The 15,299-nt window shown below is 40.8% G+C and overlaps 3 protein-coding genes across 3 annotated transcripts; 2 read left to right on the forward strand and 1 right to left on the reverse strand.

Annotated features, from left to right (window-relative positions):
* The first annotated feature begins 7 nt into the window (after positions 1-7).
* Slik (Sterile20-like kinase) lies at positions 8-15,255 on the forward strand. Its single transcript, XM_064356209.1, has 19 exons — positions 8-149; positions 202-292; positions 1,057-1,116; positions 1,167-1,327; positions 1,708-1,766; positions 2,167-2,511; positions 2,693-3,593; positions 3,643-3,735; positions 5,481-6,015; positions 7,435-7,889; positions 9,002-9,080; positions 9,136-9,233; positions 9,284-9,751; positions 9,802-11,595; positions 11,755-11,994; positions 12,416-13,608; positions 13,658-14,186; positions 14,234-14,538; positions 15,029-15,255. The coding sequence occupies exons 1-16, from the start codon at positions 96-98 to the stop codon at positions 12,581-12,583; spliced, it is 5,601 nt and encodes a 1,866-aa protein (XP_064212279.1). The 5' UTR covers positions 8-95; the 3' UTR covers positions 12,584-13,608; positions 13,658-14,186; positions 14,234-14,538; positions 15,029-15,255.
* LOC103315237 (uncharacterized protein) lies at positions 3,954-4,697 on the reverse strand. Its single transcript, XM_064356348.1, has one exon. It carries the CDS (start codon positions 4,427-4,429, stop codon positions 4,004-4,006), a length of 426 nt encoding a protein of 141 aa, XP_064212418.1. The 5' UTR covers positions 4,430-4,697; the 3' UTR covers positions 3,954-4,003.
* On the forward strand, positions 14,552-15,255 carry Roc2 (Regulator of cullins 2). Its single transcript, XM_008203404.3, has one exon. The coding sequence runs from the start codon at positions 14,664-14,666 to the stop codon at positions 15,006-15,008; it is 345 nt and encodes a 114-aa protein (XP_008201626.1). The 5' UTR covers positions 14,552-14,663; the 3' UTR covers positions 15,009-15,255.
* Positions 15,256-15,299: the final 44 nt, after the last annotated feature.

Raw genomic sequence — 15,299 nt, forward strand, 5'->3', positions numbered from 1 at the left:
TGTGCGCCTCCAGAATTAAAGAAATATTCTATTTTTATGGTGAAACGTTGCAAGATCGGTGTCTTATTGACTGAATTGTGGTTGGTAGTGCAATTATGATGACTACGTATCAGCAGGAGCGGCTAGTATTGAACGGAGGAACAAATGCGGTGAGTAACAAGGCGTAGGGCCCCCGACGTGTTTTGAGCCAGGCGTTTGCAGCCCGAACCCATGAGCACTCCCGAGGAGTCCGAGCCCGAGCCTCCGGCCCCCGGGACCGAGGACCCGCCGCCGAAGATCCCGAAACTCGACAGTAAGTATTAACTTTGAATCTTGTTACTAGTAAGGTATAGAGCCTCAAGTACGGGACACCCATACTAATGTGCGATGTCTGCTTGAGATGTTCCAGAAATGAGATCTGCCAGAACGTAGCCTCACGTGGAGTTGAACGAAATGCTGTAACCGTAGCCTACACGGTTACATGGTAGGAAAACCAAAGAATTTATACATGTGTTTGAGTATGAGTTTTTGGCGCTGTTTTTGCGGTTGATTGTGCGAAACACATACTCATTCAACATTCGTTTGATTATCGCCAGGACAATCGGGTTGTTTTAGACGTATCTATTTTCTCTTTGTGTTTCCAGATACAGTTAGGTGCAACCAGATTCGAGTTGTTGCGTTACTAGAGGCTTGACTTGACCGCCGACTGCAAACTACGTGCAAGAACGACAAAATGTACATATTTTTCTAAGAGATAATTATACCAGTTTGTGGCAGGGTAGTACACCTTGCCAGTTTTTGCAACTTTCTAATCACAAAAAATGTGTGCGCATTGCACTGAATAACACGAGATTATTGTAGTCTTTTTCTCCATTGAATATTTAAGTCACGATCATAACAAAACCGTTTATTGAGATACAAATATTCAGTAATTGAACGCTAATTTATTTACTTACATTACAAAACCTTAATTAAAATTATACAAAAAGTGTAAGTAAAGTAAGAACAAATCTACACAACCTGACCATGATTTTCGTAAATTGTCAATTATTTTGCTCACATTGAATTTTGTTTTAGATGGATCACAAAAAGCTAGTTTAACTTATGATCTTAAACAGATTGGAGAAGTTGTCACAGGTAACTAATTTAGTTGATTCGTTTGTTTTTATTAATTTTGGAATATGAAGGACCAGGAGCTAGGAGTAATACATTTGCGGGGATCCTCGGTGGAGCTCTTCCAAAGCTGTCCACAGACCAGAGCGACAAGGTCAGCAAGGCGAAAAAATACGCCATGGAACAGAGTATACGGATGGTGCTTATGAAACAGACTCTGGCCCATCAACAACAGGTATATTTCTTTGAAGGGAGGAAAAAATTACAAGCTAATGACGTAACCAGAAATATAAAATTGTTGGTTTTCTGATTGCGTTGTTGTTGGGTTTTTGGATAGATTTTTAACTGGAAGTTGTTTTATTGTCAGAAGGGTCAGGCTGTTGAGGACTAGACTTAGTTACAGTTTGGATTTTATTTTGATTTAGTTGTCGCAGTGTGTGGTTTTACTAATGAGACTTTGCTTCACAGAAAAATAAGACCTTCCAGAGACATCAAGTGTTAGTTTTAATGTGCAGGTTAGTGCGTAGCTTGTCGCACGCGCCCGCTCAGGGGGCGAGAGCTCGCCCCCAAGCTTGCGTTTTCTAGTTGTGACATGCCACTTGTCCTCTGTTGCAGCAAATGGCTAGTCAGAGGACTCAGGTCCAGCGTCAGCAGGCTCTCGCCCTTATGTGCAGGTTAGCACGCTTCATCGTCCATAGCATTGTTACATTGTTGCCTTCATTTCTGTTGTCACCACATCTTCATTTCGTTGATTAATTGTTGCACTTTTATTGAAGAGCAACAATGTAATTATTTTCACTATCATCAGCATGCATGATTCGCTTGTAACCATCAAGGTGATGATCACTTTTCAGTTGAAGTTGTTGAGGAATGTCAATTTCTCCAACTTGTGATTTTTTTGCTGATAAGATCTGATTGATTTCACGCAATTTTCGAAATAATTTCGCGTTGGAAATTATTTCGAAAATAGAACAATCAAAATTCGATCTAATTAACCATTTCATAAGTCCAGTGTTTATAACTAATTATGTACATTATGAGACGAACATTTGGGTGACAAGGTACTGGGTTTAGGGTGTACGTTGGAAGCATCAGTTTTGAGCTCAAGGAGGATACAATTAGGCAGTCCTTTTTACCATTTGGACCAATAAAATCCATCAATATGTCGTGGGATCCAGTCACACAAAAACACAAAGGATTTGCATTTGTTGAATATGAAATACCAGAAGCAGCTCAATTAGCGTTAGAACAAATGAACGGCGTTATGATAGGTGGACGTAACATTAAAGTCGTCGGACGGCCTAGTAACATGCCCCAAGCTCAAGCCGTTATTGACGAAATACAAGAAGAAGCAAAACAGTACAACCGCATTTATGTCGCCTCCATACATCCAGATCTGACAGAAGACGACATCAAAAGGTATAAAACAATAAACGACTTCTACAATCTCACATCCCGATTTTTTAAACCGCAATTGTGACAGTGATGTTAAAATTACCTCACATGTAAAAACTGTAATTAATTATTCAACAACACTGGTCACAATTGACTTGATCACCAACTTGCGTCCGGAACACACCTAACGCCCTTATGTTTGCAGCGTATTTGAGGCATTTGGTCCCATCATATACTGTAAACTTGCGCAGGGAAGCTCCGGCCACAAGCACAAAGGCTATGGTTTTATCGAGTACGAGACGGCACAGGCGGCCAACGAGGCGATCGCAAGCATGAATTTATTCGACCTTGGGGGCCAGTATTTGCGCGTTGGCCGCGCCATAACGCCTCCGAACGCTCTCTTAGGCCCCTCGTCCGGTTCCAGTGTGATGCCCACGGCGGCGGCGGTGGCCGCAGCCGCCGCCACGGCCAAAATCCAGGCCATGGACGCGGTGGCAAGTAACGCAGCTGCGTTGGGTTTCTCCAAATTGAGTCAACCGGTGGTGGCGGCTGCACCGCCCCCGCCGGTCATCCCGGCCGTAATACCGCCCCCAGGGCTGGCAATACCCCAAGTGCTTCCGGATAATACGATTCAACCGACGATTGTGCCGGTGGTGACGGTGCCCCCGGTGATTGCCCCTCCGACGGTGGTCACCCCCACGCTGACCCAGCCGGCGGTGCCTGCGAGGAATAGCTCGGAGGAGGCGTTGAAGCGGGCACAGGAGGCGCAGATGAAGCAGCAGGAGGAGTTGCAGAAGAAGTTGTTGGATCAGAATGAGCCGCAGACGTTGCAACAGCAGGAGAATATGAGTATAAAGGGGCAAAATGCGAGGCATTTTGTTATGCAGAAGTTGATGCGGAAGGTTGATTCCAAAGTGGTGATTTTGCGGAATATGGTAGGGCCGGAGGATGTTGATGAGACGTTGCAAGAGGAGATTCAGGAGGAGTGTAGTAAATTTGGGACGGTTGAAAGAGTGATTATCTATAACGAGAAACAGTCGGAAGAGGATGATGCGTCCGATGTCGTGGTTAAAATCTTTGTAGAGTTTACGGAAACACCCGGTATGGTAACAAGTGTAGGTTTTGGGGCGTAGTTGATTGATTTTTTGTTTACAGAAGCGGAAAAGGCCAGAGATGCACTTAATGGGAGGTACTTTGGCGGAAGAATGGTTCAAGCATCACTTTACGACCAAACTTTGTTTGATCATAGTGATTTTTCGGGATAAGTTTTAGGAACGAGTAATGTTTGTTTTTCTACTGTGTAGGAGTAACTGTTCTTGTTAAGTATTAAACTTTAAAAGTTTTATGGTGCAAATTGTGTACTTTATTTATATCAATTCAATTTTCTAAAAAACCTGTACATTTTGAAATCATTTTGCAATGGAAGATGTAACTTTGCCTTTTTTAAATTGTAAATAAAGCGTAACTAAAGTGCAACATTTATTTCAATTATCTACAATATTTACAACCCCTACTATCACTTGTCCTGTTTCTGCCCCGGGATCATTTCGAACTCAGGTCTTTTGGGGAAGGTCTCCATCCCCTTTTCCATAGGCGTCATTTTCCCCCCTTTGGCGTCAACCGCAATGGCATTTTTCTTTTTCGTCTGCATCAGCGCATAATTCCTCATCACTTCGTCGTCAGTCGGAGGCTCTTTCCTGCGCCCCCTGAGCCAGGCCTCCCATTCAGCGGGCATTTCCTGCTGGAAATCATCTTTTTTCGGGGGCTCGAACCACCGCGACGCTTTTCTTTTGCCAATTGAAGGGTCGGCAGGGATCTCGTAGAATTTGTTACCAAAATAATCACTTCCAACCAAATTGCCTCTGATTTGTCTGGGTCTTAAGGAATTTATGAAATTCGTTAAAACCGCTTTCCATACGTTTCTAGCCGGCGGCTGAGACATTTTTGGAGCTAATAGCCAGTGATAAGCATCACGAATTTCGAAGGTCACGAGGGGGTTGCGGTTACTGTAATGCCCGAGGTTAGGAGATAACCTCAAAGTTAACTGAATTATTAATGGTTGTAACCTTATTTGAATAAGGTTGCCCGTAATCGAAACGAGCAATTTTCTGATTTAAAGCAAGTTTAATTGGGATTAACGTTTGCAATAAATTATTTTTTATTGAAATATGACGTGATGTTCCCAATTGTTTGGCGATTGGTAGCGCTGCCGGGTTCAAATTTTGAAATTGATTAAATTTGGAGTTGATTACTTTCATTGGATTGAATAAAAACTTGAGGTGATTTGAAGTAGTGGCTTTATTAGCAGTCAGGATTAGTGGATAAGGGCGTTGGGGGTGATAATGGCATTGTCTTTGGGGGACTGTTACCGGTGGTGGAAGCTGGAGCTTTAGGGAATTTGGTTTTCTTTGACGTGCAGTGATGTCATCTTCAGGCGTGGTGCTGAAAGGGGGCCGGGGATTGGTTGTAGGGGTTGTAGGGAAAAAATGGTATGGCTGACGGTTTAGTGAAAAATGAAGATACACAAATGTGATAAATCTGTGGTGAATTTCTGCAGTGATGTTATGAAAATTTCGGTGGTTTTTGCCTTTTTAAAGCTGGTTTAGATTAGCAAAGTAAGTAGAAAATGTGTTAGAGTCGAGGTAAATAGTTGGACAGGTTGTTGGCCATAAACTTGCTATTCTGACATTTCCTTTCACTGAACATGAGGATATTCATCATGCGAAATATGGAACACATATTTGTGAATCCTCGTTTCCTCAAAACCCTGAAAACTCGGCGATTTTCAGCCTCGGACATGACACTCACGTCCTTGCAGCAAATAAATCTCCTCTCATGATCCACAATGTACACATATTTACGTATGAAAATTACAAGAGTGTAAAGCAAATAAACTCTGTTCCAGGCAAATAAACAAAAATGAGGAGAAGAAAATCGCTTTCGGACACCTTTGCAGCGCCTTGAGTGCAGTGTTTGTGCGTAATCCGTGAACATTAAAAGCCAAAATGTCTTTCTTCAACAACATTAAAAAAGTGCTTCATTTCGGCGGCAACGATGCGAAAAAGAAAAAAGTGTTCAACAACGTGCGCATGGAGTGCGACCCCGAGGAGTTTTGGGACATGATCGGGGAGCTGGGCGATGGGGCTTACGGCAAGGTCTACAAAGCCCAGCATAAACATACGGGACAGCTGGCCGCGGCGAAAATGTGCCGACTGGATGGGGAGGACGACCTCTCCGACTTCATGATAGAAATTGATATTTTAACCGAGTGCAAACATCCAAATATTGTCGAGTTGCACGAAGCCTTCCAGAAAGAGCAGCAACTCTGGATGTTAATCGAATACTGTGATGGTGGGGCCTTAGATAGTATTATGACTGAATTAGAAAAACCTCTAACTGAATTACAAATTGCTTATGTGTGCCAAAACATGTGCAAGGGACTCGAGTTCTTGCACAAAAACCACGTTATACACAGGGACTTGAAAGCGGGAAATGTGCTGCTGACCATGGAAGGAGGGGTCAAGCTGGGTAAGTCGGGCCGAAACGTAAAAACCGGGGGATTTACATTTGATGGATCACTTTTAATTGATTGATTTTGATAACATTCAAGTGTTATTTGGAAAAAATCATAACTATATCAAAGATTATTTTGCCTGAAAACGGAGATGCTAAGGTCGAAAGCAAATATGTGCACGTTTTGCTGAAACAAAATTTTATTCAAACATAAATTTTTATTACTTTGTGTTGCGACCGCCAAGGTTAGGTTACAGAATCGAATTATTGTGTACAGTGGCTAAGGAAGAACGCTTTATGGTTTATAAACTTAATAGGCAAAAAATTATCAATAGTAGCGATTCGTGTTGTAATTTACACGATTTTTTGTCATCCGACCTGCGATTGACAAGGTGCTAAAAATACACCGTGATCATTGAATATGTAATACGTGATTCATTAATTCACGGGAATATTTACAAAATTACTTTCTCTTGAATACATAAAATCACAATTTTTGCACATACAGGAGGTCCGGAAGCACCACAAATGGCAATAATCCACCTTGGTTTTAAACCACGATTTGCCAATTTCTATGAATTGTAAAAATAAATTGTTGAGGTTTCAAATTCTTACAAAAACATAAAAACTAAAGTTATTTCCGTATAAATCTCAAACACAGGATATTGAGTAAAGGTAATACCCCGAAACTGAGAAGGATATGGTCGTTGAAATGGAAAAAATCGAATTATTTCGACATCATGCTGCTATTTTAGGCATGAAAGATTGACTAGTTAAGGCGTTTGTCAGTTCCTTTTTTTAGAGTTTGAATTGACTTGTTGTAGGTTAATTTATTAGGTTAATTGAAACATAAATAGCAAGGTCATAGGTCAGTTTTGCGACACTATTTTAATAAATGAAGGCCTGGATTTGTAAAAAATAAAAAAATAAATATAAAATGTTAGTTGAGAGTCGTGTTAACGGTAGTAAACAAAAGGTTAATACTAAATGTGCGATTGTTAGAGACTTGGCTGTTGTTAAAGCCTGCTTAAGCAGATAGTATTTTTTTTTTGTTGAAAGAATGCATTGAACAAATTACGAAACAAAGGACTCACGAATCGTCAAATTCCTTTTTTTAAACCTAAAATCTGTATTTATAACTGAGATCAGTGGTCATATTATTAATACACTGTACTCTCATGGGCTTTAATCATTTTGATCATGAATAAACTGAGACTGAAGATAAATAGCCAAATCAATATTAGTTGAGCAAATGACATGGTTTATAAATAATCTTTTAGAACTAACGTTAAAACTTCTAGTTCTTGACTTCATTCAGAAAAATTTGTTCCTTAATTTGCAGTTTTTTTGTCAGTTTGCGAAAAAAGTGCCTGTCTGCGCTTTATTATTGTTTACTCTGTTGGTGGCAATTAACATCTGATTATGTTCCGCCAGCCGACTTCGGAGTCTCCGCTAAAAATAAAAGCACGATGCAAAAACACGACACGTTCATCGGAACGCCATACTGGATGGCCCCCGAAGTGGTCCTTTGTGAGACTTTCCGCGACAATCCGTACGATTTCAAAGTGGACGTGTGGTCGATGGGCATAACTCTCATTGAATTCGCCCAAATGGAGCCACCCAACCACGAAATGTCACCCATGAGGGTGTTACTCAAAATCCAAAAATCCGATCCGCCCAAATTGGAACAACCGTCGAAGTGGTCGAAGGAGTTTAACGATTTCGTGTCAAATTGTCTGGTCAAGGATCCGCAAAAAAGACCAACCTGTGACGAGTTGTTGAAGCATCCGTTTATTAATTGTACGCTGGACTCGAAACCGATCAGGGATTTGTTGTTGGAGTACAAGGCGGAGGTTGTTGAAGAGGAATTGACAGATGATGATCCCGAGGTAAGGATGGGGGCTGATTGTGGGGTTATCGGGTTGCACTGTTGGTGTAACTGTCACTCGGTTCTTAAGCTTTTGTACATAATTTCATGCTTAGCGGGGTAGGAAACATCGCAAGCACAAAGAGCTTTATCAGAGAATTGGTAAGTTTACACACGGGTGCATCTTAGACAGAATTTTATTTTTTTTACATCTTTCAAATATTCAACCATCTCTCAAATCTATAAATTATATTTTTTTTGTAATTGTCAACCTCATTAAAGCAACAAAATAAGAAAAAAAAATGGATGCTATTATTTGAGAAGGTTTTTGATTTTTTTTCAAGATTTTGAAACATACTATACCTTTTTTACGTCTGTGGACATTAACGGATAAATAATATTTGTGAGCAAACAACGTGGTGTTAGGAGAATAGAAATGTCTGTCGCGTATCAATAAAAAAATCGGAAGGACATTCCTTGTAGCAAAAACAAATAAATATGTTACCTTTAATGTGACCTCTAATACATAAAATAATTTGACAAGATAGTTAATCAACAAAATTTTTGTTTTTGTACTATTGTGCATGGCAGTCTTTGCTAGAGTTTGAAAATGGTTTATAATTTTTAATCTGTGTGATGGTTGAATAACTCGAGAATCGTACTATGGATGTTAGGAAAAAAATTAAAATAAGTTAATAATTTAGTTGGTGCAAATATTTATGTAAGAAATTATTTAAAGATAAACAGTTGCATATAATAAAGTGGCCTTTATTGCTGCGAGAGCAGTGACCGATTGAAAAGTTTTTTGTTTTAAAATTTAGGTTTTAAAGCTTTATACAAAAATTGCAAGCTTTTTTAGTTTCCAATTATGTACCACTCCTATTTATGTTAAAAAATCATTTGTCACAATTATTCTCTTGGTAGTTTGAGGTGATAATAATAAACGTAAACCCAAAACTTCCTCTAATTTATGTTATCACGGCTTGTTTGTTATGCATGCGGCTCTCCGGGCCCTCCTTCGCCTGGCATGTTGGCCCAGGTGAGAAAATCAGTTGGCTTTTGCTATTTTCCGCTTAGATTTTAGTTAGAAACACGTAGTTTTTGAAACGAAAAATTGAATAAAAATTATTTTAGGACAACCGCACTTCTCATGTTCCTCTGGATATAGAAGATGACTCCACTTCTGTAAAGAGCAGCGAAGTTGACAATAAAGGTACTGTGATATTTTGACTAAATAAAAACAAAAAATTGATTGTGAAAATTTGCAGTAAATGACCTAGAATCTCCCGTAATTAATGTAGAAGAAGAAACTGCTAAAGATTTGACAGCTTCGACGCCTAGCAATGTCCAAGCCGACAAAAAACCGGTAAGTGGTTCGCAATCAATCGAAAATAGAAAATTTATAAAATTTGTCAGCTGGAGAAGAAAGACGAAGTCCAGAGGAAAACCTCCCGGGATAAAGGTAAAGCGCCCCCACCTCCCATCCAACCCCAAGCGAGTTCGTCGACTGAGAAACCTCCAGCCCCGGCTGCACCTGTCGCCATTCCCAACCTACCAACGCCCCCATCTTCGCCCATCACACCTCCAGCAACTCCGCCAAGTTCTAGTCCAGTTCATCCAGGTAGCGAACCCGCAAAACCCGAAGAAAACAAAGACAACGTCGATAATATTAAAGAAGTATTAGAAAAACAATTGAAGAAGCGGCAGTCTGAAGGCGACGTAGCGAGTGAGGGAGTCACAGTCAGTGCGACATCTGACGACACTGTTAGTAACTTTGTTGTGGTTTCGTCACAATCTGAACGAAACAAACTAAACACTTCCACTATCACCATTAACTCTGATCTTCCCGATCCCTCAAACAGTTTAGCGTCGAATATCAGTCAGGTGAGTTGGCTTAGGTGCGTTTGTCGTTTGTTTCATTTGGCGGATTACAGGTGACTGTAGTAACGACTCATCCGCCCGTTATTATCGACAATACTCAATGCGTGTCGCGATCTTCAACTTCCCCCAGTAATAGTACAAACGAGGTCGTGATAGTTGCGAACGAAACGAATAAAACACACGTTGAATCATCAGACGATGAATGTTACCCGAGTTTGGATTCGTTGGAATACCCCCCACCCAGCGAGTTCCGCGACAGGCCGCTCAAAGCGAAAAAATTAGACGAAAGCGAGGTTTTAATCGTCGATTCGAGTTATGTTATAAACGATTCGGGTCTGGACGTATCCGACGATAACTCCCGACTTTTGGATACTAGTCACGTGTCTGTTGTAAAAATCGACGAAGAGAAAGTCCAAGTCAAGGATTCGACGTCATACCTCGACAAGTCGGGTGATAATTTCCGAAGTTCGACGAGTGATTTATCGAACGCTTCCTCGTGCAAAACGGGAAGTAGCGATGAAGTTCGGGGCACTTCGATAACACTCGACGCGCCGCCGAACGAAATTAAGGCAAAAATGAACGGACAAGTTGTGCTAAACGGCAAAGGGTTCGACAATTACGAGTCGGCTTTGTCCGACCGTTCACACAGCGACTGTGGATCGGTTCGCAGCAACGACTCGCACCGAAGACCGGTTTCGGCCAAAAGTATCGAGCATTCGGACATTGAAAGTATCTCAATAGCTAGTCACGAGAGTCGGGGAAGCACCGGCAAAGAACCGAAGAACGACCGACTGTCGGAATTGGACGAGAACGACGACGGTGTCATCTTGCGCAAGAAAGCCCAGAAAACAAAAAGAACGTCTCTAGCAATCGCCAATCGAAAGACCCGCAAAAGAACCCGGAAATTTATAATAGATGGCGTTGTCATTACCACGACTACCAGCAAAGTGATTTGTCCCGACGAAGATAATTACAACTTGGCCGATTTGCATAATGACAGGAAACAAGAATTGCGCGAATTGAAATACTTGCAAAAACAGGAACAAAAACAATTCCAGGATTTGGCGTTTAAGGAGAATTTAACGCTGGAACAGCAGGATAAAAAGTTCGAACAAGAACGAGTGAATCTCGAACGGACGTACGAAAACGACTTGGAGATGTTGAGTCGGCAGCAGAGGATGCAAATCGAGAAAGCCGAAGCGCATCAAGATGCCGAACTCCGAGCTATGTCGAAGAAAATTCGAGGGGAGCAAGAACGCGAGTTGAAGATTTTCCGAGACGGGCTTAAGCAAGAATTGAGATTACTTAAAGCCGAAATCGATTTGTTACCGAAGGAGCGGCGCAAGGCCGAATTTAAACTGCGAAAGGAGAAAATGGATGCTGATCATCTCGAGCGCGAGAAGGCGTTTTTGGAGAAACTCAATGAGAATCATGAGAGTTCGTTGCGAAGGCTGAGCGATTCGCATCGTGAGAAAATTGCGTTGATGGAAAGGCAGTTCTTGCAGCAGAAGCAGCAGTTGACGAGGACGCGCGAAGCGGCGCTTTGGGAGATCGAAGAGAGGCAGATTCATGAGAAGCATCAGTTGATGAAGAGACAGATTAAGGAGATATTTATTCTGCAAAGGCATCAGATGTTGACGAGGCATGAGAAGGAGAAGGAGCAGATTAAGAGACGGGCGGCGAGGAAGGAAGAGGAGTTGTTAAAGAAACAAGCGGCGGAAAAAAGGTCGCTGCCGAAGAGGATCAGGACGGAGATGAAGGCGAGAGAGCTGATGTTCAGGGAGTCGATGAGGATATCAATTTCCGGGACGAACGATCCGGAAGCAGAGAAGAATAAGTTTAAAGAGGTTTGTTATTTTTTTTTTTGAAAACGTTTCCGCGTAAAAACTGAAGTCAAAAATTTTATTATTTTTGTTTGTTTCGATGATTTAACACATTTTTTAACCATTAAAACCATTATTATGTGAAAGTTGTTAAAAATAATGATTATACAAAAAAATTCTCAGTTCCAAGAGAAGGAGAAAAAGCGCTACCAGGCCGAGCAGCAACGCTTCGAGCTGAAACACCAGCGCCAACTCGAAGAGCTCCGCGCAATGAGCGACGCCACCATCAAAGAGCTCGAACAACTCCAGAACGAAAAGCGTAAAATGCTCCTCGAACACGAAACGATGAAACTAAAGCAACGCGAAGAAGCATTCAGTCGCGAACTAAAAGAATGGAAAGCTCAACTCAAACCGCGAAAACAGGTAAGACACCAGCGCGCTATTGTTTTTTCTTCTGCAAGATTGTCTGCATGCACACTAATACCAATGCACGCTTTATAGAAACTCGAGGAGGAGATGCACACAGAGTTGGTAACGTCGGATTTCGTCAAATACTTACCAAAGTTGCATGTAACCGGACTAAGCACATCGTCATCAACCGATCAGGATATTCAATTCCCACTAACTACACCTAACACTCCCACATTTAGGGACTCGCCACCCACTTGGGGGCGGGTGCGGTCTTGGACCCACGGTGGCGGTAGTAGTAGCAGAGCCAGTGTTTTCCTTCCTTCGAATCCCGATGATGATTCTGCTGTTTAGATTGTGTTTTCGTTTGCTTGCTTGTACTAACTAACACCCGTTGTCTCCTCGTTTTTGTGTCGTAAATTGTGTAATTGTTTAGAAATTGGAAGAGGCGTTTGCCCAGCAGTTGGAAGAACAGGAAAGGGTTTATGGGCCGATCAGTACTCCTCTGGCTTTGCCTCCAGATTTGCCCGATCTGAGCCAGGAGAGTTGCAAGATCGGGATGGGGTCGACTAGGAGCAGTTTATCGTCGGTTTCGGAGGGATAGAACGCTTTAGGAAACAGTATACTCCAAAATGTGCCTCTGCAGATCCAGAGCGAGCATTGATTACCCTAACTCGTGTATATACTTATTACACAGACTGAATAATTAAGAAAATCGTATGAAACATTTTTTTCGTTTTGTTTCTTTTACTAGAGAGATTGAGGTGACCTGATAAGCTACTTAAATTTGGAAATTTCGAAAGGGAGAATTTTTTTCAGGTTGTTTACTGAAAACAAATAAACTATTGTTAGCTTGCTTGCTAAAACTAGACTAGTTTTACGTCGATCCTTTTTATTAAATTAAGATTAGAGGTGATTGAGGATTTAAAATTGTGTGCATTTATTAAAACCAGACTGACAGGTTACACTTGTTATTTTGTGAAATAATTAAGTTAGATTGTACTAATAGTTCAAAAGATTGTTATATCATGTTCGTAAGTAAGTTTTCTTTGTATTGAGGTATTATCTAACAATAAATACTGATTAATTATTATTTAACATAATAGATTGTATTGGGATTGTTTTTTGTTTACGCTTGCACTACTCCAGTCTGATGTATAAATACTATTATAGTCCATGTTATTTAAATACTGAAATTTTTATCAGCTGTATTCTAAGGTGTACATACAAATTCCATCTAACTTAAGTTTATTAGGACAGTGTGATAAGATTTTTATCGTCTTTTAGTTCTTTACTAACGTTTGCCACTATCATGCTGTTCTGTATTATTATGATGTACAGTCAGTGTATTTTATTTTTATGTGCATATTATTTACCAGTAACTATTATATTCAAATAAATAATATAAATAGAATTCGATTTAATCCTTCCACCTCAACTTTTCTGGGACATACTGTATATTAAAAAAAAGTAAGGTTAGGGTACGGTTTACCAACAAAAACGAAAATGGTTTTATTCGAACAAATAAGGCTGAAAAACTGCCGATTGTGTCACACAAAGCCCGGCCAACACGACATAAAAACAGACAAAAAATTAGTAAAAGAAATTTACGAATGCACAAAAGTGAAGGTGAAAAAAACTTGCCCAATTTGTAATTTATTAAAGAACTTTTTTGTAGGTAAATGATAAATCTATGGAGCTTTTGCCGCGTTCTGTGTGTGAGGAGTGCAAAAAAACCATAAAATGTTTTTCGCTTTACAAGCAACACATTCGCAAAGTGGATCAGTGTTTCAGAAGGATTTTAAAAAATTGCGAAGCCAAAAGTAAGGACACTAAAGAAGAAATCTTCAAGTGTGAACAATGTCCAGGGGAGTTCAGTGATCATGATTTATTTAAGAATCATTTAAATTCACACCAGATAAGTGTTAGTCAGGAGGAAATTAAAGCAGAAGTTTCGTGTCCGAAATGTGATAACAAGTTTTGTAACTTGGAGGAGTATGGGTCTCACAACTGTTTCACAGAAGAAGAAAATTCGCAACATGATAGTTTTGAAAATAAAATAGAAACAGAGGATTTGGAGGCGTTTAAAAAAGCCAAATTCGTTTGTAGTTGGAAGAATTGTAAAAAAATCCTCAGTTCCGCCTACACATTAAAAACGCATGAGCTCAAACATCAGGGGAAACGCTCGTTTTTGTGTGTAACTTGTGGTAACAATTATTTCTATTAACGCCCCACAAGTAAAAAATTATTACAGGCAAAGGCTTCATCACAAAAAATTCATTAACCTGCCACGAAAAAATACACCTGGAAGTGAAAGGTTACGTGTGTAAGCTCTGTAATCTTGGGTTTTCTGTGCGAAGTAATCTGAGGGCACATGAAAAAAAGCATCATGAAGGAGTCAGATTTTACTGCTCGCAGTGTTCCAGAGCATTTGCTTCAAAGTGCAGTTTGCAGAGGCACGAAAGAATTCACACAGGAATCAAGGAATTCAAGTGCCAGTCCTGCCCTTCGGCGTTCTATACCAAAAAAGAGCTCCTGAAGCACCAAAGGTACCATCAGGTGGGTATTTTTGTAATTTAGCGTGTTCTTGTTGGTGGCACTGTTACTAACGCGTCAAACGTCATCGCAAATATTGAGGTTACAATTAGGATAATAAATAACGCCCTTGGTTGATAACTGCCACCATGTCGAGTTCTATTGCCGACGAGAACGAGAACACCGAGCGCCTCGACGGCGAGGGAGCCAAGAGCGAGAAAATGTTCACTTTGAAAAAATGGAACGCTGTTGCAATGTGGAGCTGGGACGTGGAATGCGACACTTGTGCGATTTGTCGCGTGCAAGTGATGGACGCGTGTTTGCGGTGCCAAGCTGAGAGCAAAAAAGACTCGTACGGGAAGCAGGATTGCGTGGTGGTGTGGGGGGAGTGCAACCACTCGTTTCACTATTGTTGCATGTCTTTGTGGGTCAAGCAAAATAATCGCTGCCCGTTGTGTCAGCAAGAATGGTCCATCCAGAGGATGGGCAAATAATGATTTCGTGTACTTTTCAGGGTTTGCGCTTACATAAGTGTGACGAATGCTTTAAAACATTTTTCGAACGGCACCACCTGATCATCCATTTGAGGAGCCACACTGGGGAGAGGCCTTATGTATGCCAGTTTCCCAATTGTGGCAAGTCTTTCACGGAAAGTCAAAAACTAAAGAGGCATCATAATGCCAAACATGCCCAAACATAATTAATTGTATTTCCTTTTATTAATAAAATTGTAAAACAGAACTGGTTGTTTTATTTGTGGGAACTTTTGATTTCTGATGAGTTCG

This window comes from Tribolium castaneum, chromosome 4 (genome assembly GCF_031307605.1).
Source record: "Tribolium castaneum strain GA2 chromosome 4, icTriCast1.1, whole genome shotgun sequence".
In the NCBI taxonomy this organism is placed as follows: domain Eukaryota; kingdom Metazoa; phylum Arthropoda; class Insecta; order Coleoptera; family Tenebrionidae; genus Tribolium; species Tribolium castaneum.